This window comes from Aythya ferina (genome assembly GCF_964211825.1).
Source record: "Aythya ferina genome assembly, chromosome: 1".
NCBI classification, from domain to species: Eukaryota; Metazoa; Chordata; class Aves; order Anseriformes; family Anatidae; genus Aythya; species Aythya ferina.
This window is the reverse complement of record NC_140296.1, coordinates 130038899-130064540: the sequence shown is the minus strand read 5'-3', so window position 1 is coordinate 130064540 and position 25642 is coordinate 130038899. Positions and strand designations below refer to the sequence as shown.

Sequence of the window (25642 nt, the reverse complement as noted above, 5' to 3'; positions counted from 1 at the left end):
GAATTTGACCATTCCAGGTCACATCTGCTGAAAGGCGAGTGAGACAACAGAAGATGCCAGGTTAGTCTGGCCAGCACAATGTTCAAACACTGGTGAGGGCCACTGATAAAAGGTTTGCCAAAATGGGAGTTGCCAAGGTCTTAGAGGAGTTTCAGGGATGTGTTGAAGTCTTACTAGATTTAAAGGATGATCCTTGGCAAACTCCCTCTGATGCTTCTCAGCATTTCTAGAGCCAGCAGTTGTTCCATCTGCTGCTGAAGCCGACTTTGAAGAATCCTTGCAAAGAGCAGCACACTAACTTTAACACTATACAAGAAGGAAAAAACATAGCTTTTCAGAAGTGACCTAGATGTTTGCCAGGAGCTTGACACACTCTCAGGTAAGGCTGTCTCCTTGTCTCTAAACACTTCAGTGTATTTCCAAAGCTGTGCCAATATAAACTGTGGGTTGAAAATAAAAATTCAGCAAACAGAATCTATCGAAAGCTTGTCTAAGGCATTAACTGTTCATCTGTGGAGATCTGACATGCAGTAACAGTGAGAAAGACTACCAAGAACTAACCTCATGAACCAAGTTGCTGCTGGGGGTTAAAAAAAAAGAAAAGGCTCTGAAATTCAGACAGATACACCCTGACAGCAGCTAAAAATATGTATTAATTTAGAAATATATCAAACAATATATTTGTGAAAATGTTGAACACAAACAAGCTCTGAAAAAGCCAAGGAGGGTCCACACAGACACAAACAGAGGTGTTTAGTTTCAACATATAAGCTTCAGTTTCTGACACTACAAGGGATTTGCCAGCGTGTTTTCCGAGCCAGGCCACTGCACTATTGTATAAGCTTTATTCTAATTACTGTAGGCTCTATAAAGGTTCCTTTATCATTTAGTATTATAAATAATTGTGCTTCTAGGCTGGAGTTCAAAGCTCAGTATAGCATTCGCACAACACCACAGGCGGGTCAGGTGACCTTTCTCCAATTCTCCTCTCTCTGGTGCTGAGGACAGACAAAGTGGTATGTCTGTCATACGCCATTACCATTAGAACAGAATCTTGTTCTTTTATTACAACTGAACTCCGCCGGATTTCTCAGCAGGAATGCTAAGTGAAATCAATGTCTTGGATTTCCAGGCTGAGCTTGGAGGTCACAGCCACTCTATCATTTCTCAGCATTATCCTTTCTCTTTCTCTCGCTCTCTCTCTGAGCTTCCAACTGGCACACAGCAGATTGAAAACAGCATGCATCACAGGGCTCATGCTGCACAATTTTACAGCCTTTTGGAGCCCCCTTCCTTTCCTTGTGGCCCACTCTTTTTTTTTTCGCTATTTGCAAATAAGTTATGTTTGTGTCCTACAGGACTGCAAGCCAAAGGCACTGGAACACCTACAAATATGAAAAAGCAATAAAACACAAGGGCTGATCTTGACAGCTGCCAGTAAGACGGTTGTGCTTGATGTTACCAGTAGATATGGCAGGCCTTGTAATTCCACAATTGCCACAAAATAAACACTGCACCCCCTTAGATCTCACCAGACATTCTACTTGTGCACAAAGATCCAAAATCAACATAGGGCTTTTAAGTGTAGTGGATCTAGCAAGCCACTAGCCACACACAAGCTCCCCTTGTAAAACACACAAAAATCTCTTGTTAACCATAGACACAACGTTTGTGGGGGAAAAAAAAAAAAGTATCATCAGGCACTGCATGGCTTTGTGATCCTAGCTCTACAGTACACAAAAGAAGAAGCCAAGCCAAGGGTAAACTTTGAGAAGCCAGAAAGTCTTTACTGAGGAGAGAAGGCAGAAAACACAGACCTAAAGCTTGATTCATTAACACAACAACCACTGGTTCCACACCATCTATTTTATCCTTTGGACATGTATCTCACTGAGTTGACAATGGTATTATTTATTCGTCTGATTATTTTTAATGTGTGCTGCTTTACTGTTACAGTAAAAAACAAGGCACCATTGTCAATTCAAGGAATCTTTTCCAACACAATAAAGGACATGGACAGCATGCTAGAGGACACTAACAAAAAGAAAGAGCACATTTTTATCAAGCTCTTGCTGTCACCCAAATGGGACTGCTGCTTCTCCACATTCCTTAACTGAATTCTGCCTAGCTGGTTTGCAATAACTAAAAAGTGCCATTCAGTTTTGACTGGTTAATTTTGCTCGGCTGTGGCTTATGCTGAGCATATCTTCTTCCACTGGACATACTGTGTCTTTTTCTTTCTCTAACTGGTCATGCACTGGCAGCATTACACAGATGTGACTGCAAGCTGCTACCTTGACCTCTTCAATGAGTGCAGACCTAATTGCCCAGCTATGGCCAAGACTACTCATCAGACCTTTTATGAACAGATCCCAGCGTGGTCTACAACACAACACAACACAACACAACACAACACAACACAACACAACACAACACAACACAACACAACACAACACACATTGCTTTGGAGACTGGTTCCTCCATAAACTCTCAGTGGGCCCCAGGATGCCTCACTGCTTTCCAGATTGCTAATCTGACCACGATTTAGTGCCCTGAAAGGAAATGACAGTTGTGGGCTGGCACAGGAGGGCTGTCACCTCCACCCACTACCCTTTACTGAAGATGGAGGAAAAAACAGTATTATAGCTAGGGCACTGCAAAGGAACCCACCAAGAATACAATCATTTCACAGAGGTATCACGAAAACAAAGCTGCCTAAAACTGAGAGGCACACAGACAACAAAAAAAAAACATACATGCAAGTATCAACATTGTCAGGATTGCTGTGCCGCCAGGCCTGGTACAGTACCTTGCTTTTGGGTGGAGGGCTGTTTGTGCTCTTGTCTGTGTGGATGCTGGTAGGCGATACAGCAGCACCAAGGTTACCCTGCGGTATGCCAGGTATCTTGCCTCCCGGAGACACTTGCATTGCAGCAAGTTGGGCAGCATACAACTGCTGTAAAAATAAACAAACGAAGAAAACACACACGAGGAAAAGAGACAAGAGGAGGGGGGAAAAAAAAGGAAAAAAAAAAAAAAAAAAAAGAAACCATCAATAAATAACTCTCCAAAAACTTCTCCTACTGTAGATCATATATTGTCTTTCTGATGGATATTTTTTATTTAGCACACTGGCATATTTCAAGACAAAAACTGTCATCTCAACTTTTGTGATTCATTCCTCAGGGGACAAATGACAGACATCACCATGAGAAATGTATGTCCAGGGATTCAAAACAAGTAACAAAAGCTAATCTTCATGTCTTGCCCGAGCTACTGGGCAATCTTTCCTTTCCTGAGAGGCCTCAGCTATTACAGCATCTCCAACAAAATGCATTGAGCACTTGGAAATTCACATAACGTTTGATATCAGTCTCTGTGCTACCATTTTACATTTCCTCATCTTGCTTGTCTTCTCTTTGTCTTGTTTGCACAGGCTGTAAGGTGTTTGGGGCAGGGAACATCAAAATTTTCCTTAGCACTTATTGTGAGAGTCCACTCTCAGTTGCGTCCTGGAGCACCAATACAGCCAATATAAATATATAAATTTTGGTGGGGATGTGCTACCCATTAACAACTAGAAGTTCCAGTCAAGACTAAGATATTGTTTTGTGATAGAAAACAGATACACAGTGGGAATGTTTTTTCCCTTCAAACCAGCAAGGCACTTTAAACACATATTTGATTATTAGCATGTGAATACTTCTAATTACAGTCATCTCTTTAAAGTTAAGCACTATAGTAAGAGTTTAGTGGATAGAGGTCAGAAGCAGAGAGAAAATAGGCAAACTGTCAGTGCCTGGAAGCTGCACTGACCTCTGAATAAAAAGCAGAGAAAATAAATATGGTGGGCAGCAATTGTTGTTGCTTTGTGAATAGCAAGGAATTCAAGTGAAGCCAAATAGAAGTCAGATGCCTGGGAGAGCAGGTAATGTAATAACAAAGACTTTCATTCCTTGGTCACAGCCTCAGTTTCAAAGACTCATGCTATGTATTATTTGTACTGTGCAGTACATGTGTAATGTGTAACACTGCACAATGGTGCTCTGTGCCTGCAGGTGCCAACAGAGTGTCTAAGATGCAACATGACAAGGGATAACATGCAGAAACATGGAAGTTGATGTGAAAAAACACGGGACCTTCAATATGACTAGTCTAAGAAGGTCTTGTAAGTGTTACTTAGTTGTTTTGCTGTTATTTTTTAATTAATTATATATGCTGATAAAAGAACGAAGGTCAGACTGGAGGGCACAATGGAATGCTAACTAAACCCAGCAAACTTGAAAGAGTAAAATGAGGATTCAGTACAATCAAACTTACAGAAAATATTCCACATATTACTGTGCAAAACATAGAGAAACACTGCTACTGAGATTGATAGTATGTAAGCCTTGTAGCAAAGACTTAACTTGATCAAATGAAGATTTACTGTTCTGAGTGTGGGACAACTCAGGGGTGAAGAAATGAGTAAGGGTGTACATCATCCCAACCCTGGACATTGTTCCATGGTTTCCTGCACAAACTCTTCCCTTCACTGGTAAACAATCCTAGCCCTTTCACATAATTAAAAGCATCCAATTTCTGCTGCTATAAGTGTAATCAGGCACCAGGTCCTTATTTCTTTTTCATTCTTTCTATTCTTTTCAGAATTCCTATTCTTTTCAGTTTTGAATCCTTTTAATTTCTCTTTTTCTACTTTGATCGCTGCTTGTTCCTTATTTTTCTGTACTTCTTAATCACCATTTATCCATCCCTTTCTGTTTAGTCTCACTGTCCTTCCCTATCATCCATTCATCTATTCTCTCTCTGCCTTTTCCTCAGATTTATTTATTCATTTATTCCATGTGTTACCCCCAGACAGTCATAGCCAAATAGATGCAAATCAACTACAGATAAAAGTCATCAAAAACAATCCAGTCACAAATCAGTCACAGATTCAAATGAATGTATTTATCAGTTGAAGTTCATATCCATTTATTCTTTCAAAAGAAGACTAAGTCCATCAGGGAGAAAAGAACAAGGGTTTGTGTGAACCAGAGATGATCTGCAGCAGGCAGTTCAAGAAAAACCAAACCAGCATTATGTATGAATTAATATATAAGAAGGGCAACAGTTGTTTAAAAAATAGGATACATGGCTAGAGAACACCACAACATACTTGGACTCTGGTCATGATAGAGTGGATCAAGTTTTGCTTTTCTTTTGCTCCCTATTCAAGAAACAACAAAACAAATTGAGGGAACTAGGGAAAAAAAGACAAAAAAAAGCAGAAAGGCCATTGTGCAGGAAAGGTTCAAGCTTGTTGAGAATCTATAAATTAGGTATAAGCAAACAGAAGTAAAGGTAAAAAACAATAAAAGTCAGTTTGGACACTAAGTAGTCCTGAACCAACTGGAGATCACTGACAGGCCCACATAGGGACTGGCTTGTAGATGACAGAGACTCCCAGAAATGTCTGTAAGCCTTTGGGGAAGAATTTTCAAACAGAATCCCTACCTTGAAAAACTAGGGAAATCTCTACCTCAAACAGCTCTGAGCCTTCAGTTTAGGTCCAAAGAATGAATCACAAGCACAAGTTACACAAAATACATTCACAACATGGCGTCCAAGAATCGTTACCATCTAACATGCATCCAGTGGTTAATGAGAAACGTGCTGGAAGGAATCATTCCTCCTTACAGTATTATCATCAACCAGCTTTTTGACAACATATGCAAACAAGATGATGACTCAATAAGCATGGGGAAATATTTTCCCCATGCAACAGCCCAGGAGAAAGCCATATCTTTAGGTGGTATGTGGAATATATGGATTTTCAAATCATGCCATTTTCTCAGTTCAGGGAATATACCGCAAGACAGATTTCTTACAAGAGAGTTGAGTGGAGTAATCTGGAAAGAGGTGGAAGAAAACCTATAAAGACTTCATTCTTGATTTGTACAAACTTAGTCCTCCTGCTATCAGGTTCAACATCTCACCTCTATTTAATTGATTTGGCAAATTTAAAGCAAACATTAAATGAAATCTTATAAGAGGTCCCTTGTGAGAATGCCCTCTTAAAAAATCCCTTCCTACAATACAGACCAGGTATTCTACTGAAAAGCAACGTCGGGCCTAGCTCAAAGGTGAAAAACATCTATCGCATGGAATTGCAAAGGTCCGATTTCTACTTAACCAACAGAATTGCTTCTATATTCCCAACCATTTAAAAAATGGACAGAAACATACAACATGCAGTGCATTTCTTAGACTGTCAATATTTTCGAGCTTTGACATTATTGAACTTGTCTGTTCATATTTAGCTGTTTTAGGACATGATGACCTTCAGCTTATATGCAAGGAAAGGGCAACGGTGTGACCAAGTGCTGCGAATCAAGAGGCTAAATGACAACAATCTATGCATTCATTTCACAGACAAAACAAACTCAAACAAAAGAACATTTCTACCTCTGCTTCACTGGTAGAATTTCAACAGAGTGTAGGAATCAGTCTCTCTTTAAATGCCTAACCGTCATCTAAAACGTAACCTTATATTTTTCACAGTAATGAAACCAAGATCACAAAAAGTGAAATGAAAATGAAGTTATTGCATATCACTGCTGTAATACACTATTCTTGAGCCTCTTAGTATGTACACCAAACACAGACTCCTCAAGCCACTTATACAACCTACAGCCAACCTAAAGACCCATTCTGAAATGCTAGAAATCAAGGACGTCATTTTCCTGCACTACAATTTGGACAATCAATCTATAGGCTCTGGACTCATTTAATGTGACTAAGGCATTTAGTTGAAGTCAGTGTTGGCTGAAACCAGTGAAGCATTACTACTAGACAACTTTTTTTTTTCCTATATGTAACAAATAAAATAAGGATATTATTCTGCTTTTAATAAGATAGGTAATATGTCTTCAAGAAGGCAGAACTAGGCTTCTGAAAAAGCAATTAAAAAGTAACATCTATTGTTTGTTTATAACTACATAACTATGTTTCAGCTCTCCTGCCCATGTGCAATATTGCATGCCTTGTTAATGTTTTCTCGTTAACCTCTTATGAAAATCTGTATGGAAGCAAAATCATCAGAACAGAAGCACAATACGATACTTTAAAACGAGCAAGAGGTAAAGTTATTTTTATAATATTGCCCCTCTGTTCTTAAGCTATTAAACAAAAATCCCCACTTCTTCCTAGGTCACTACCAAAACCATTTATAATTCTTCCAATATATTAAACAGAAATATTCAGCTGAACTCTCCAAATGGACTAGCTCTAACAGCTCTTGGCCTGATGACTTTGTAGTACATCAATAGTAAAGCCTTAAGGTTAGACCAGCTTTGAAAACTTTCCCCTTGGGCATTGTTGTTACATGTTAACAATGCTCATTACTGCTTTGAGGATATACTAAAAATGAATTCTTGTCCTATTAATACAGAAAATGAGAACGAGATTTAATAGCAATTTTAAAAAGGGTTGAACAAAGTGTTAGCAATTACATAGGCAGAGATAGTTGATTCAAGCACCTATAGACATTTGCTTTACTGTATTATCTCTTATTAAAATATTTTTATTAGTGAACACTAGAGATTAAGAGCTGTTCTTAAAAAAAAACACAACACAACAAAAAAAAAAAAAGAGAGAGAGAGAGAGGTTGTATTGGAAACTGAATCAGTTACTGCAATGAGTTTGTTTCTGATATAAACTAATTCTTCAGTGGACTTAACACAGTAATGAATTTCCAAAACACTGTGCTTAAATGTTTGAACTGTTGACTGATTCAACACTTCAATTTCTGTGTCATTCTGAGACCCATCATTAAAAATACACACATGAATGGGCCTGTTCTGACTTCACAGCTTTGATAGCTTTGATTTTTGCATAATCTGGGGGAAAAAATGGTATAAATTGAGATCTCTCATTCAGAATACAAATTTAATTTTCTTTACCGCAAATGCAATGCTTATATAAGGCATGCAAAGTGTTTGATTATCGCAGAAGGAATTAATTTTGGATCTGTTCTTTTTTTTTTTTTTAATTTAAAAACTTAATAATAAATTAGAAAAAAAGAATTCACTTAAAACAAACATTTGACATGTCCTACTGTAAGACAGATTTTTAAAAGTAGTGGCAATGTAGGAAAAAAAGATAAGTACAGAAATTAGAATTAAAGATGCTGTCATCAGTGATAGGTAGCAATTCTTTATGGATATGCAAAAAAAAGTTCTTCATCTCTCTCTTCATTATATATCTAAAAGGTACACATGCCAAATGTTCATCTTTCCTGTGTCTGAGTTTCCTTCAAAGATTCCCAGTCCGACACTTCAAAGGGACACACTAATTTGTACATTCAAAACTTCAGCAAAGACTTTTAAGTGCCATTTGTTTGCACCAACTGGGAGAATTTCAGAAAAGAAAGATAATACATGAACACAAATTTAATAAGTCGCCTTAAAACCTAGCACAAAGAACCCACTGGAAACTAAATTTTACTCAGTTCATTGCTTGAGTTTGCTAGCTTTCACATTGTGTTATTTTTACATAATGTCAATATAGCTTGAGATCCTGAGATGCATCTATTTTATTTATTTTTATTTAATTTTGTTCTTTAGAATTCTGAATAGAGTTGGATAATTATTACTGTTTTACCTACTGCTTATCTTTATCACTCTCATTTCCACCCCAAAATTGCCCTAGCTGTCAGTGCTAAGGTGTGCATAAGTCCAATGAGACTCTTTCTGGCAGAGGACCTCATTTGAACTAGTGTTTCCTTTATTCACCGAGTAAAAAACAGCAAGCTGGATGAATTTGCCCCAGAGTTGTGGACCACACAGCGACTAGAGTGGATGTACTAAATGTTGAAAAGCTAAACTGTTCTTTTGTGTGATCACAGTAACCAGCTTTTCCTTTGAAAACTTCCATCCTAGCTTTGCTCAGCATTGAGTCTAGGGGAAGATGAGATGTAAATAAGCCATGAATCAAGAAAGAACAATAAATACTTAAAAGTTAAGATTGATCAAATTAATAGATAAGTAATGTGCTCCTTTTAAGCAGAGGGTGTCGGTAACACTTGGAGGAACTGCCTAAAGAAAAGGTGGATTCTGTCTCTTGATGTTTTAGTCAAGATCAGAAGTGTTTCTGGAAGATGAACTTTAAACAAAGACTTGATTATGCCCAATAATATTCCACATTTTGTTTGGTCAGACTAGACAATCTAATAGTCTCTCTAGCCTTAGAAAATATGAGACTTCCTTAGAAAGAAACGCTAAGAAAAACAAGTTCTCATTAAAAAAACTGTAAAGCATTCACAAACAGAACAAGGCTTCATTTATACGTTTCTTGCATGCAAGTTACAAACATAGTCTTGTAACCACCATCTCTCTCATATTAGAAAAACACTACTTTTAGAATCAATAACCACAAGTCTCCATAAAATATGATTCTGGTAGCTGATCTCCCTGGTTTCAGCCCCACAGCCCTTATTCCCTAGAATAATCTCATTGTAGTGAACAGAACCGCTCTGCCTATGCCAGGCTGAATGCACTAGTTCTTTTCTTATTTGGAACTTCCATGGTATGACCAGCTGGGGATCCTTGGCCTCCAGAAACAAGGCTGGAGTCCAGGTCACTGAAAAACTGAATGACTTCTAAGTCTGTATGTGGACTAATAAAGGCTTCTATCATCAGTGCAGTATATTCAAAATAATGATTGCTTTGCTTACAACACAGTGGATAAAGCAAGAAATGTGCTACCAATTTGTGGTAGCTGAGTTTTGTTAGAAACTAATTTTGATGGGTAGGAAATCATTTTAGGTAAAGTGCAGCTAACTATTTGTTATTTATATTAGCTTTTATGGGAAAGGCAATCAATAACCATAGTATGGCACTCTAAAAATTCTAATAAATTCAGTGTTTCCTCAAAAGCATTATTTAATTCTATCAGTGGATAATGCTATTCAAATGTTAGCAAGGTCAGAATCAGCACCTGTGACATAACTGACCATTCCTGGTCACACAGGAAGTCTGTAGGAAACTCTTGATTAGAGCCCAGACCTCATGTCTCCTTTGTCCTATGCCGTAGCAAGAAGACAAACCTTTTACAGGATGCAACTGTAGGAACTTATCAATAGACACTTAGTATCAGAGGCTAATAAGATCTGTTAGTTTCTGTGATAAAAAATCATTGTGCATTTAAAATTGCCTGCTTTTTACAAATGAAGAGTTTTTAACTGGAAAACTGCCCAAGTGGCCTACATTTCCATATATACCATGTTCACACCATATGACAGTAATTGAAATAGAGTGACTATATGGAATGCATATTGGAGAGGAAACTTGATAATGTCTTCTGGAAAAAGCTTGTTGGATGAAATGTTACAGATGAATGCTGTCCCCTTCAATGGAAGCAATTAATATTGTACATACAAAAAGAAAAAAAAAAAAGTCAACAATTTATTCCAAGTGTTAATTTGCTCTGCAGCAACAGAATATAATGTCATTCTTGATGCCAGTACTATTACTTATTCTTATGCCAACAGAGCTTCTTCTGTATGAAAAAAGGTAAAAATTTCTTTGAAGTAAGGACATACCTTTGACACTGTACTTAGTAAGGAGAATATAGTCAGATAGGCAGTGGTAATGCAGAAGACCAACAAACAACAGGGCTGTGTAACTTAAGAAGAATAGGCATTTGTTTTGTAAACTGCTGTCCCTTTATCACAAATTGACTATTCTGTAATGAAGATGAAGTGTTTGTATGAGGGTTCCACATGGAAACTTCTATCCCAGTATGGCTTTTCCAATTTAGAAGCTTTAAAACAGCAAAGTGGCACAGACATTATATATTTGTAGGAGAAAACTCACTGCTGCCTATTTGTTTACCAAAAGTATGTTTCCCGAGAGCTTATTTTTTGATTTATCCAAATTTTTGGCAACTAGCTCTGAGCACCTGACTTCAGTAAGTGTATTTTCCCATTTGAGAGAGCAAAATCCTCTGAGTGGCCATTTGACAAAATACTTATTTCATATTACATTGCTTCACTTGACTGGTATTGTATATAATCATTCATTGTTATCCATTAAGTGACTAGAGTAGTTAATAAGCAAACACTGCCAGCAGAATTACTGTAAATAAGGTTCTATATATTTCAGATTACTGAGCTATAATTAAGGCATTTCACTATTTTATACACATCTCCTTAGGTGACTCTTTCTCCAATTTTATTTATAGATTTTCTGTTTGCATTTTAAGTTGCTGTATTCAACAGGGAATTAAGTCAGGAAAACTCCGTGCCTGCTTTAGTTCTGATACTGAATTAATTACTTCAAATCTGAAAACTGTTTCTCCTGAAGTTAAGAGCAGAGCTCATGGTAGAAAGATTAAGGTCAACTACATTTCTTATTTTGAGAACATGAATTTGCTCACTTGAATGCTGGTATCTTATATCTTCATGATTATAAGATCCCTCCATGAACTGGCTCTCCTTTTCTTCAGGAATAAATTAGAGAAATAGATATTTTGCAGTACATGTAGAGCACAGCAAGCAGCCTGCTCTAGAAACTCTTGTGAGAAGCTGTCATAAAAAGTCTAAAATTCTGAAGTCCCCCTTGAGAGGTAGCAGAAAGATGATAGCCACCTACCAATAGAACCAGAGTCATACTACCTAAGTACAGTTTGGGGGAGGAGACAATAATAAATAAAACAACAGAAACAAATTGAAAAAAAATCATCTGGATATTTTTGCCAGTGCAATTCCTAAAGGTCTTCTATGGATATATTCATTTGTTAATGACAGTATCAAATAGTAAGATGAGAAAAGTGTTCTTGCTAGTGTTTCACCACTAACATAAAGAGTATTACTGAGCTTGGAGAACCATCCAATTGCATCTGCAGTCCGTGAAAGTACAAATTAACATTGTTCCTTGGTTATCTGATGTGTACCGGAGCTCAATGACATCCACTCAGCTCATTCAAAAACATAATTTACTTTTTGAACTGAGTTGTGTTATCTAGTGAAAGGATCTGGAAAAAGGCACAGGAGACAGCGACTGGCAAACTCTTAGTTCATCATACACAACATTTGACACAGCTTACTTTCACAGGCTCAGAAAGCCACAGCTACTCTCTTCCAGTTTGGGTAGAGATGAAAGAATGTGACATTTGTGCCTTAAAGGCAAACTGAGGACTGCATCTGAGCTGCTACCCTTGTGCCAAGCCTCCCTGAAAAGAATACATAATGGAGGAAGTACGGGTAGAAGAAGAAAATTGAAATGGAGGGACTGGTGGTGGACAGAACATTGAAGTTGCAGAAGAAAACATAGTTATTCCATGAGCTAAACTAAAACAAATTGATTCCTAGAATGGTTCTGAAGGAATATTTCCCTCTGCAATTTTCCTTACCAGGTAGTGCTAATAGGATATGACATGGCCTCCTTATTCAGCTAAAACAGTCATTTTTATTTTATTTTTTGGAAGTGAAGAAAGTAGAATAAGGTTATTATTTGGGGGGGGAAAGAATGTCAGTCCTGCAGTGCTAGCTTTCTAGCTTAAGTGTTTCTCTACCACAGAAAACTTTTAAATAAGTCCTATCAGAGTTGAATACGAATCCATTTACTTTTCATTCAATTTTTCTTCATGTCCATTGCCTTACATGCTCACCAGCAAAGAACTTCAGAAAACTGACAAGTTCTACCTTGTTTTACAGGATTCTATTGCGAAGTCATAGTATCAATATGGGCTACCAGCTCACCTTCCCACCAGCATAATATATGGCAAAAACTATGGATGGCTCCATCTCACATGTACAATTTCTCTGGCTTTAACCCACATGGATCTCTCTCTTCTTGAACATCTCTTGTCATTACTGCAGTCAAAGACTGCAGAAAAGGTCAACCAAACTTCCTAGACCTGTAGGGAAACTTAATTCCAACCAACTACATAGAAATTGGCCCAACTTTGATCTAGAACATCTTGAATCTCATTGAATCAGAGGAAATCTGATTCGTGTTTCAAACCAGAAAGGTGAGTTTTGCTCTGGTCAGACTCCTAGTGTTCTCAATAGTGAGTCCTATCCACTTTAAACAAACAGAAGAGCCTATACCCCTATTGCTATAAACTGAATAATTTATATGCTTGAAAAAAAATCACGTTTATTCAACTGGGAAGGTACAAAAAGGGTATGTTAGAGTGTGTGGAGGAGAGGGCCCTTACTTGTAAACAAAATACATGTGGACAGCGGAGAGAGTAGAAAAGCACTGAATTAATTTCTTTATTTTGGAGTTTGCTCCGTTATATGGAAGCGCCCATTTAATGAAATTAAGTAGTAGAAACACAACTGAATAGATGCTAAATCTTTTAATTCTTTGATTTTATGATAAAAATGGGTGTGGTCTGTAGAACTCCCCCTCTAGTGGAGTCCATAAAACTCCAGAGAGACTGAAAACCTCTGTGAAGCTTTGGCAAACTTCTCAGGAAATAACATAAGAAGCTGTTTTCTGGTTCATCTCATTATTTCCATGCTTCCCGTTACTGATGTAATGGGAAGAGTGACACTTACATATTCCATTAGAACACATACAGATATTTAATTCTTAATTTTTAGAGACTTTGTTCCCCCACAAGTGGTCCCTGAAAAAATCTTAAAATCCCTTAGGATTCCATTTCTGACTTTCACTAAAATGAAAGCGCAAACACTAAAGTCCAATGACACCGCATGGTCAGACTTCAGCCCACACATGAAAACCTTTAAAACTTGCCTGGAACTCGTACCAATATGTCTCCTTTGGCACATTTTGTTCTGAAGGTTTAAGAAACCGTAGACACAATAACATGATCGAAGGTCAAAGGGAATTAAATTTTTAACTTTATTTTCCTCACATGCTGTGTATCACCCAAGCACAAGGAGAGCTTGTACGATAAACTTTGGAACTTCATCTTCAGGTCAGCAGAATATGATGCCTACTTCTAGTCTCATCAATCCATATCAGTAACAAGCGGCTGCTAAAATCTCATGTTCCCATATCAAGTGTGAGCCTTCTACTTCTTAATATCAAGCTGACCAAGGGAAACTCATACAATTCTAATTAAGCATGCCAGAACAAAAGCTCTTGTGACCAGAGGATGTCTGTGCACCTACCTAACAAGTGCTACAGTGACAGCTGAACAATGCAAGCTTCTCAGTATTTCTCCACCAGCACTCTTCCACCCATTCCACAAAAGCTAAGTCCCAGACTCCAGCTTACCTGAGCTACTCTATAGAAGCATCCTGTCTTTTAACTACACAGCTTTTGCCCCTAAATGTACATGGTGAGAATGCAGAAATATCTCTCTCCCCACTCCTGTTTTTCAAGCAAAAAAATATGCCATTCATTGCAAAATGGCTGTAATCTCTAACACATCTCTTATATGGTCCTACATAAGCACACATTCTACAACCAGTGATGTGCACTACATTAACATTAGTTAACTAGTAACAATCTCTATAATCCCTTATTACACCTCACTCATCCATGACTATTTATTAAAGTTGTTTTTTTTTTTTTTTACAGATCTTTTGAGGTGCTGGATAGTTTTTTAAAACAGACAGTGTAGACTCCTAAGTGAAAATGGTGACTTGTGAATTTTCCCCTTCATGTCAATTTTTTGTATGAAACTTCTTATAACATAAAGGTGGATCTGCTTGTCCAGAAGCATTAAATATTGAAATTACTGTGCAAGCCTAGGAGATACTTTTCAACTGCTAATAATGTGTCTGGGTTATAAAAAGAGCTAACCCGTATTTTAAATCGTTCATCTGGAAATTTGGATTAAGAGGGGAAAAAAGCAGTTTTCATGTTTTAGAAAGTGATATCAAAACATTAAACTATTTTCAATTCAAAACAACAGCCAAAATTGATGTAAAATCAGATTTTAAATTGCTTTTGGCTGAGTAGTTGTCTGTAAAGCAGAAGGGGTGGGAGTACCAAAGAGTTTGCAATGGAAACACCAAGACACTCTTAACTGTAGTCACACTAGCAAGAGCTGCTATCATGAAGTAATAACATTATCCAGAAATCGTTGTTCATTACCTCATTCCTAATGCCATCTCATTTCACTTGAGTTACTTGGGTCTGGTGATGGGGTTAATGAGAGAGGAGGTGTTTGAGTGGGTGTGAATTAGGGGCACTGCTAAAATTGAAGCTGTTTTAACAGTTCTGTGTTTAATATAGTCTCAAGCTCTGTAATTTTTTTTTTCAGGTAAAATACTTGCATGTTCCAAGGCCGACACTGACTTTGGCAGTGTATGGATAATACCTAGACTTATTCATATTACACAGAGTACTACAGAGGGACTCGTACTTCTATTCCTTTTCCCTTTCCAACATTCTGCCCACAAGTCTAACACAGCAGGAATGCTAGTGCTTTGATTTCCTGTGTTCAGAAATATTCCTCTAGAATTTGGATATTTACAGTGACCACAGCAGAAAACATCACTGATAGCTTCTCCCCCCCAACTCTGTACTCCACAAGCCATGTTCACATACCGCACAGCAATCCATTACAATATGTTCCAACATCTGCCTCCTCATATGACCTATTTGATTGACCCTTTTTATGCTGCTCCAAGACTGGCTGTTCTTTACAGTGGGAAGGTGAACAGTACTCACTGCTTCTTCAGTTGGCAACTTGTAAATATCCCCATTTTGGGAAAGACTGGGGATATCAAGCGGGAGTCTTCCTCACTTGTCTCCATATTGACTCCATTCAGTGCTCTCCTTTATTGCTAGCAATGTGTCACATTTCAATCCAGAACAGGGAAAGTCTCGTTGTCCCTCCCGCCTATTGCTAGTACATTAAACACTTCTGCCAATTAAAATTTTCCATGACAATTATTAACATTACCCAGTGTTTGTGACTCCAGCGTGGGAAGCATGAATAATGTAAGAAACAGTACAGTCCTCCATTACACAGGGACACATCTTGTTTTTGCCAAAGTTAGCAACTGTAAAATATATCTCAACTTCTCCAGCCAATATCATGGCATAACACAGGCTTTGGGACAGTGATCACATTCACGTTTATTAATGGAGCATCTAAGGTAGCTTAAAAGAACTTCCCAACATTACAGGCATTAAATACTATTCTTACTCTCACCATCTATCTTTCCATCACGTATTTAACAACATTAATGTACTTCAGAACCACAGCTGATTGTCCAAAGTTATTTGGCAAGAAACAGAATGAATATGTATGAAAACATAGAGGAGCAAAGCACTGCCCAGCACCGCAAGGTATCTCCTCTTCCCAAGGATGGAAAACTCAATTGACAGGCAGAAGCTACATGTATTTGGTGGTTGAAAAGTTGCCTGCACTGACTCCAACCCAGTGTCTTTCACAAATTCTAACCACTACAGAAATATTAAATCATTTGGTCTTGAGGCTCCATTTCCCACCAGCACACACACAGATATTCTTACTTTATTTTCCTCTGTTGCTTGCTTACTAACTGGAATTGCCTAGGCAAATGGAAAAAAGAAATTGAACTGTGGTAGGAAAGACACTAAGTGGGAGTACTTGGGGTATTCATCTGACTAGGTCTGAACTAATCACCTTGAGTTCCCTTTAGAAAAACCTGAATGGAATACACAACGTTAGGCCAGATGAATTATACATTCATGGCTAAAGATAAATCTCATACTAACTCCCCGAGTACAAACCAGGAAAAAACAGCTACTCTGTGCTCAGTGTGTCTGTGCCACTTTTTAGCAGATGAATTCTTTAAAGTGAAATGTATCTGTCCCCTCTGAAGTTCATGAAAAATATACATTTCCTTTTTACTTGCTGCATAACTAAGATGGAAGGGGACTTTGCCTTCCTCAAAGCTGTACAAGTGGTAAGGCATACAGACACATTTTCAGCACAAAACATGTAGAAGAGGACATATAACTCCCCCAAAGTTGCCTCCAGACTGCAACTTCACATTTGTGTGGAGAACATATATGTTAACATAAAGTAAAGTGTGAACCCAAGAAAAATGATGACAAACACTGACATCTGGCTAATCTTGCCCTTCTTTACTGTGTTTGCCTCACATATAGTATGTAAGAATGTGTGAAATACTTCTGAAAATAACAGTTAAACTCCATTTCAGTTTTAACAAGCAAAGCAATATACAATTTACAATCTTCTTCAGAAAGATCTGATTTAGTGAAGTTCAAAGGGCAACTTCAGCAAATTCCCAGCAGGAGTTAGAGACCTAACTTACCGACTATCTTGCAAGTTTTAGAACACAGGTGATTCATTGTGATTTTTTTTTCCTCTTTTGTCCAAGGTTGCACTGCTTTTATATAGTGATTTCTTTTTTAATTTTATCTTCAATTTCATATTCCAAATAGAATCAGACCCAGTTACACCATGTGTGGTGTTACTATGTTTCAGGAGGAAACTGACCACCATAATACATTTTTCCAATCAAGAGGAAAGGTACAAGAGGGAATCCTTGCCACCTGCATGCCAGTGATGACCAGCACACACTCCCATCCTCCTCTTATTTTGAGGAGATTCGCGCCATTATGATACAATGAACATGTTCTACATGGGACATCCCCAATTAAGGAAGACCAATTATGATAAGATGTACCTTTGTCCTTCAAAGATACTTCTGTTATTCCACTCTGAGCCCTGTCTCTGATATTTAATTTACTGCAAACATAGGAAGGATCTACTTCTACTTCCCATTGCAGAAGTAAGAACTATGGCTGGAAGATAACGAACAATCGCACTCAAATGACCTTTCTTTACTTTATGGTGTAGAAAGATCATACTGATTTTAATAAGATTAGGATAACTGACATCCCAAAGTACGTATGTCACAGATTTTCTCATAAGACTGAAAGTATCTTGCCTTCCAGTGTTGTTTATAATTAGCTCCATTGTCCAAATTGTTCCCCTTATAATAATTGTTCTTATAGATGGTACCTATAAGGGTCATAACTGGAAACAGTAAAAGTGTTTCAGACTTTTGACCCTCCTTGAAATTAAAGTACTGTATAAACTGTAAATTGTTTAGACCAACAAGACTGAGAACAAGTACAAAATGTTTAGTTAGTGGTGGTGTAGGGTGTGTTTGCAGAATTACATGGCATTTGCAGAGATGAGAGGAATCACTTGTTTCAGGCTTCCACAGTTAACTGTAACCTCCTTAAACTGAATTGCCATTTCTGCAGTAGCAGATGCAAGCAACCCCAAAGATGGTATCAATTCTCATTGGCCTAGAGGAAATCTAAGTTGTCGGCTGTATTATCCTTCCTCCCTCTCTTCACTCTCCCCCTGCTTGTCTTCCATATTCTGATGACTGTTTATGAGCTCAGCTGTCATTCTTTGCACCAGGGAAAGATAGATGGGACACACCAACCCCAACCTAAGTGACCTTTGGATGTGACAAGATTTTTAGGTCAGTCCCGCTAAATGGAAGCCTTGGTGTATCGAGGCTCGCCTCAGGGTGAAATTTCCAGTGAATTTATTATCTCCCAATGCCCTTTGGACTGCTTCCCACCATCAAACACCATGGCAGCACTCGGAACAGGAAGAAATACATTAACTGGAATCTGATCATTTTAAAAGGTTACAGCTGCCCAAATATAATTTAATTTCATACTTGCCCTTTGAGGGTTTGGTGTATATTTTCATTTTATGACTGCAAATGATAAAGCTCTTAAGATTCCAGGCAATAAAAAGGAAAGGGGGGAGAAAGTATTTTAAGTGTTAGAAGTCTATTCAGTTCATAGGCGATGAGCAAAGTGACAGATCAGCTCTTTTTTTAAAATCTAACATTTCCTCTTTTTTTTTTTTTTTTAGTATTCATTCCTTTCCACACTTGATCATGAGCAACAATACCTTTTAGTGAAATCAAACCTGTAATGCCACCCAGTGTGATATGAAAGGAACATTTGATGTGCAACCACCTACCTATCCTACATCCATTAAGGACCTGATTCAGAGTAGCAATTAATCTGAAGTGAAATGAAATTAAGTGAAAGTGAACTGATACCAAAAAAAAAAAATCAGACTTAAGAATATGCATAAATTTAACCATAACACTTAAGAATTTAAAGTAGGCAGGTGCCCTGGCTCGTTTTTGATTCTCTCTAACTTTTCCAGTCTGAGTTCAGGTCATATATAAAAGTTCATCCACCCATGCCCACACAGTATGATAAAAGTCAGGGTAACCAACATTGCTTTTAGGGGAACATTCAATTTGATTAGAGTCACATACCTGTGCAATAGCAAAAATCTAATGCAAGAGTATACGGGATATGACAACCTAGCACACAACACAAAATGCTAGGAAATTATACCAGTTCTCTCTTTTTCCCCACTGAAAGTGGATGCAAGCACCATGTACTCAAACACAAGCTACCATGCAAATGTGAGCTTGGCCAGCAAGGACTAGGGATGGGAAGTGCTGGGTACTTGCATCTTTCACTGCAACTACTGAAAACTGAATTACAAAATTAATGCTACCTCTCGATGAAATATTCTGATATAATTGTAATGACTGTTTCCTTTCCACAAAACTAATCACAGGAAAAATAGAACAGCTGTGGAAAGGAGGAAGGATTAAGTGTGAATGTTGCATATCTTATTTTCAAAGCCACCATAAGAAATTAATTATTGTTGGGCTCCCAAATCCCTTCAGGCCTCTTTAAATATCTTTCCCACATAGACATTAATATAATCTGTCCGAATTACATTTGCCACCAGTATATCAGGCTAGTGTATAGCAAGAAACAAGGCTGCCATAATAATGAAAATAAAGTTAATTAGCCTAATAGGAACTATATTCCAAGGCAGCTATTAGTGACACTGCGAGACAGCAAGTTGAAATAAGTTTTATGTGCGTGACATGACCAGTGCTGGGTCCAGAAGCAATGGGCATGAACTGGAACACAGGATGTTCCAGCTAAACATCAGGAAGCACTTCCATACTGTACGGGCAGCTAAGCCTGACACAGGCTGCCCACAGAGGCTGTGGAGTCTCCCTCCCTGGAGATTTTCAAAAACCACCTGGACATGGTCCTGAGCAACCTTCTCTAGGTGGCTCTACTTGAGTAGTGGGGCTGAACCAAGTGACCTCCAGAGGTCCCTTCCAACCTCAACCATTCTGTGATCCTGTGTTATGACATATTGCTTGCCCTAAACATCAATAAGCCCCAAGTCTGCAAAGTAAATACTGGAACATTGATCAGATAGTAATGCAGAACTACTGTAGGGAAAGTAAGAGATATTTAATGCCAATTTAACCTACTACAAAATGTAACACATCTATTAGTGTTTCCTTCTTGAATTTTCTAATTTTCAGAAGTTCAGAGTTTAACTGTAAAATCAACATCAGAGATGAAATAGGACTTCAGCCATGTTCTTTTGCCAAATTCAGCTAGATCCATTTGGTTCCCTTAATGAAATAAATATGCTGCTGTATTTTATGGTAATGGCCCAAAACACTTTAATAACACTATCACAAGCTGTAATGTTTTGGTGCATTAACGGAGAACACACTGTTTTAATTTGTAAAGAGTGTTTCAAGCCACAAAGGGAAAAGAAAAATTAGGAGAAGAAGAAGAAAATGCTTTGCTGCCAAATGCTGTTTTCACACTCCATAGTGGACAGAAGTATAAGTTACGGAATGGACATTTCACCTTCAGAAGGGCACGGGTGATGCTGGCCTTGCCATGCAGATGTCCTGAGGCTCAGGCTGCCTTTCCCAGCACAGCACCCATGAGGATGCAGACAGAGACTCATTTTTTCAGACACCCGAGTGCATCAGGCAGGAGGATGGGAACCACCCCTCATGGCACCCTACATCTCCAAGGAATTTACCTCACTCTCTGCACACAAACTGGCAATCCTGGGCCTGTTCGGGAGAAACAGATCTCGTACCTATATGAAGGAGGTGAAAAAAGCCATGACACAAAAGTCCCCAGGTTTCCTCCTGTTGTGCTGATAATCACAGGATAGTGATTTCAAGGCTTCTCCCAGCTTAAAAACACACAGTGACTTTTTGAAGTTTGTTTTTTTTTTTTTTTTTTTCCTGTACGCATGCTTCTTTATTTTGTTTTGTGTTTAATTTATATATTAGTCCAATTTATTTATTAGTCCAATAGGAAAAGACAACTCAAGTGGTAGCTTGTGCTGACAGCCCTGCTCCCTGTAATTCTGGAGTTTGTAAGCCTCTGGGTTGACTTAGCAAATTTGCTGTATGTTTCTGGTCGGGTACATTATCTGTGATGCGACTGGCCTCAATAGTTAAGGAGTTAGGGAATGCAAACCAAGGAGCTTGCAACACTTTTCTCCTTAGCTATCCAAGAGCAGAAAGAAAGCGAAATAGACCATTGATAAAAACAGCAAATAAATAAATCAGTTCTGCAAGGTAGAAAGGATACGTAGAGGCTAGTCTAGCAATTAGACTCTTAATTCAAGAGGCCAGTAGAGCTCATGTGCGTTACAAACATAAAAGCTTGCCTTGAGGACCAGTAGGATCTACAGGTACTATTGCCTCCACATTTTTGTGTTCAGATTGATCGTACAAAATCCACTGGACTGGAAAACACTAAGCACTCTGAAAGGAGGAAAGGCATTTGAGGAAACTGATTCAGGGTATTGGGGAAATAACTGCACTCTGACCTGACCTCAGGAACAGGTTTACGCTGTCAAGACACACCAGAATAAATAAGTTCAACACTCTGAAAGTTTCATCTCCAGATTCTACAGCATCTTCTACTGAGGTCTAAGTTCAATTGCTGACTTTGGAAAGAAAACAAACAGAACAAGTATCCTGACCTCAGAGGTTTGTTGTCTATAGCATAGATTTATGGTCTACAGTAACTACAGATTTTTCACAATTTTAAACTGTGCCTAATATTAACCTCCATCAATAAAAGATGCTAAAATATCCTCACTGGTAGCTGTTACCCATGGAAAGGAATCAGATGCAAGAAAAACAGGATGAGAATAAGAGCCCAAGAGCTTTTAATGGATTGCACTGTTGTTCTTGTTTGCAAGGTATATCACTGGCCAGAGATACTCTCCTTGTCTATACATTTACTATGCTGTTTGTATGTTTCTTTCCCATTCTGCCTTGTCAATTTGAAATGATCTAAAATGTCAGAGAAAAAAACATGCCTGTAGTAAGAAAGAGGACATAAATCCAAATTCTTGTAAGTTTATATATTATACCAACCTGTATCTAACAACACACCATGTCTTATGACCTAAGTACAACTGAGCTAGTAAGATCTGAATAAAGAACTTTCTGTGTTAACTTTTGGGATTCATAAAACATAGCAAGCTGATTTGTGGACCTATAGGAGCAACTGAGTGTTAGCAAGAAGTTAGTTTTCTGTAAGTCAGCTTTTCTCACTGTTGTTATTTGTAGCATTATTCTGCAAGCTTTGAAGAGTGTGCATGTGAGTAATCTGTGGCTTTCCTGTGTGTTCATCTGTCACGAGGGTCTGCTGAGGCATTGTAAATGTACACACTATTGGCAAAGCTCAGCATGAAGACAATGAATTCCAAAAATATCCAGAAAAAAATTCACTAGTCTAAGTGCAGCTTTCATGTTTTATAGGAGGCCTATAAACCCCCAGTTTATGGTTTCAGAGCAAATTCCCCCCAGCCAGCCAAACCTCACTCAGTGTGGTTTCACATTTCTCCCCCCGCACAGACAGTTTGCTCAGGATTATACAATCTTATTTGCATGATTATATAATCTTCTTTTCAGCAACATCCCTCTGAAGAGCAAACAACATAATAGGAAAAACAGTAGGGTAAGCCAACTATTTCAAAACCCAGTGTCTGGAATGTGCAAAGGGTACAAAGTAAAAAAAAAAAAAAAAAAAAAAATTTTTTTTTTGGTTTTGTTACCAGCTTTTTTAATCCAGACCTTTCCAGGGAGAACTAATTATATATATATATATATATATATATATAAAGCACTAAACACCATGCTCAGTAAAACACAAACACTTCACAAGTTTACTCTGCTGCCATTATACAGATGCATTGTTTAGATTGTCCCAAGGTATATGTACCAAAGTGTCTGTCTTCCTCTTTCTCAACAGAACATACTTTGTAAAACATTTCTCAGGTTTTCTTTTCACCTCCCTTTTAGTGTCTGGCAGACAGGTTTAGCCATTGCTGCTATTTTGACACAGGTTTTGTCATGCAGCTGGCTGAACTCACACCACTGACAGCATCACTCCAACCTACCAAAGCCCCGACTGTATCACACAGAAAAATAAATGAACTTTTAACTGATAAATATTCCTCTATTCCTCAAGCTTTCTCCTCTTGCAAATACTTCAGACTTTGTCCTAGACAGGACGTTATGTAAGTGAAGCCTGTCATATTCCAATCTGTAGACAGACTCTTCTGCAGGCTGCTAAAACTACTTATGATGTCAGTTACTTCAGCGATATTCATCTAAAATTAATGCCTTATAAATAATCAAGGAGTAATCTGCTTCCGTCTGTCAGGCTAACCCCAAAAAGAAAGAAGTGTAAAATTTTAACAAGAGAAAAGAAATTAAGGGTGACCTGACCTCGCAAGTATGCTTGCCAGACAGTTATGCATGCTTTCTTGCATGACCTATTTTTCCCTGCTCACACCACAGAGATGTTTCAAACAAATGGCCAGTAATTTAGACTGCTTAAAACACAGGTATTGCCACCCAAACATTACAGTTGGGCATCTTAATGGCATTACCATAAAAACTTCTGAAAGTTTTTAGTGGCTTGTTATCTCCTTCCAAGTTGAAAAAAAGCTCTATTGGTCTATAGAGGATGATGTCAAGTATCACTCTTTTCCAAAATTAATGCACTGGGTAGGTATCATGGCCTAATATTTTATTGCGTATCGGTGTGTGAATGGCCTGTGTGAGGAAGTATACTGAGTGTGTACATCTAATACACGCCATAGGTACACTCAGTGTTTTAGTTACAACACAAACATTAGGAATAACTTCGAGCTAATGAAACTATATATAGCCTACATAACCCTTCTTACAGTCTAAGTTCCAATGCTGAAATACTTCCAACCTGAAGATGCTCAAAACTATTCCCTATTAAAACTGCCGTCAGATTTACAGAACATCTGCTTCCACTACCATAATCAGACTCTGTACCAGATCTGAAGATGTTAATCAGATCACCCATGGTATGAGTTATTTATTTTCAACCTTTTTGGTTTGAGACCTCCAGAACCTTCTTAGCAGAGTTGAGGACCAAGTATCATGACATAAAAGCCTATTTACAACAGGTTAACTTTTTCTGAGTCACCTTTTGGTCCCATTAAAAGTATTTAATGCCCCCCTAGCAGAAAACCATAGAAAACATACTAGTATGAAACATTTAAGGTCACTACAAGAAAAAGGTACAGAAATGGTTCTTTTTTTCTAATTCGTGTAAGTCAAGAAGGTAAGAGAAAGCTTGAAACAAAGGACAAAATAAAACGGAAACAACCCAAGAGACAAGGAGAAAGAAAAACAGAATAAATGTGTGTGTATGGAAGATGACACAAAGGAATGGGTTTCTGCATGCTGGGGCTTATATGGACAGAGACAACAATATGAAACTGAAGGCTGGTAAATACAAAATAACATGGAAAAAACATTGCTTGTGCTAGTTCCATTGTCCAAATGTCAAACTCCTTCTGGGAACCTGGGGGGGGGGGGGAGGGGGGGGAGGGGATGGAGTAATAGCTGTATAAGCATCTTGTAACAGGTTCTTCCTGAAGGGGATTTCTTGTAAACTGCTAGGCTCTCATGCTAGCCCATATGGGCTCAGGAAAGTCAGAGAAAATACTGGCTGCACTTTTTCCAGGCCTATTTGCATAAGTTAGTGCAAGTAGTGCAAATAGGCCTGGAAATATGTTAGTTATGTTTAGTATGCAGAACGTCTCTGTATGTAATTGAATTGTTGTTTTTGCCTCTATTAATACATATGCAAATGAGTCACTACTGCAGCTGTGCTGTATTAATCATATGTATGCTTCTGTCTGTCTGCCCTGCAGGCTCAGGGTCGGAGGGAGGGGGAAGAGGGAATTCAGTCTCTTTAACCTACAAGAAAACTCACTCATGCAGACAGAGGTCTGCTAGCAAACAGCAGGCCTGAGTTACAACCAAAAGGAAGATAGGCCGGTCATTTTTCAGTCTTTTCCATTTTTCATAGATATAGATGGAATCTGAAAGTTATGCAGAAAAGATTGTAATGTAGATAAAATGAATATGCTACCACAGCTAATTCTTTCCCCTGGAGGGCTGGGGAGGGAGTTATAATCTGACAACCCACAGAGTAGCCACGATATTGTTTTACCATGTGTATTTACTGCCTGTAAATGTTCACTGTGCATATGTTCAGACACTCACAGTGCTCAATAAAATACAAAGTCTATATATATATTCTGTCATAATGGTTGTCTTTCAGAAACTGGTTGGATTCTGATCAAATGATGTGATCAAGTTTTTCATTCAAATCTGTTTTTGTAAGAGATATTGACTTTACTTGTAAAATTGTATACGTTAATATCAAAGGCAAGTATGGGCTATTTAGATGCCAACTATAAAGCGTATTTACCCACCATGAACAAGATTTATTTGGACTGATATGTACTGTGG

At 38.1% G+C, this 25642-nt stretch overlaps 1 protein-coding gene across 25 annotated transcripts in view; it reads right to left on the bottom strand.

The window, feature by feature from the left end:
• SOX5 (SRY-box transcription factor 5) overlaps positions 1-25642 on the bottom strand; it is a 650695-nt gene that overhangs the window by 57178 nt on the left and 567875 nt on the right. For all 25 annotated transcript variants that reach the window (XM_084509197.1, XM_084509199.1, XM_084509212.1 and 22 more), the window contains one exon: positions 2810-2956. In XM_084509197.1, the coding sequence (XP_084365323.1) occupies positions 2810-2956 (147 nt within the window). The remainder of the gene's footprint in view (positions 1-2809; positions 2957-25642) is intronic.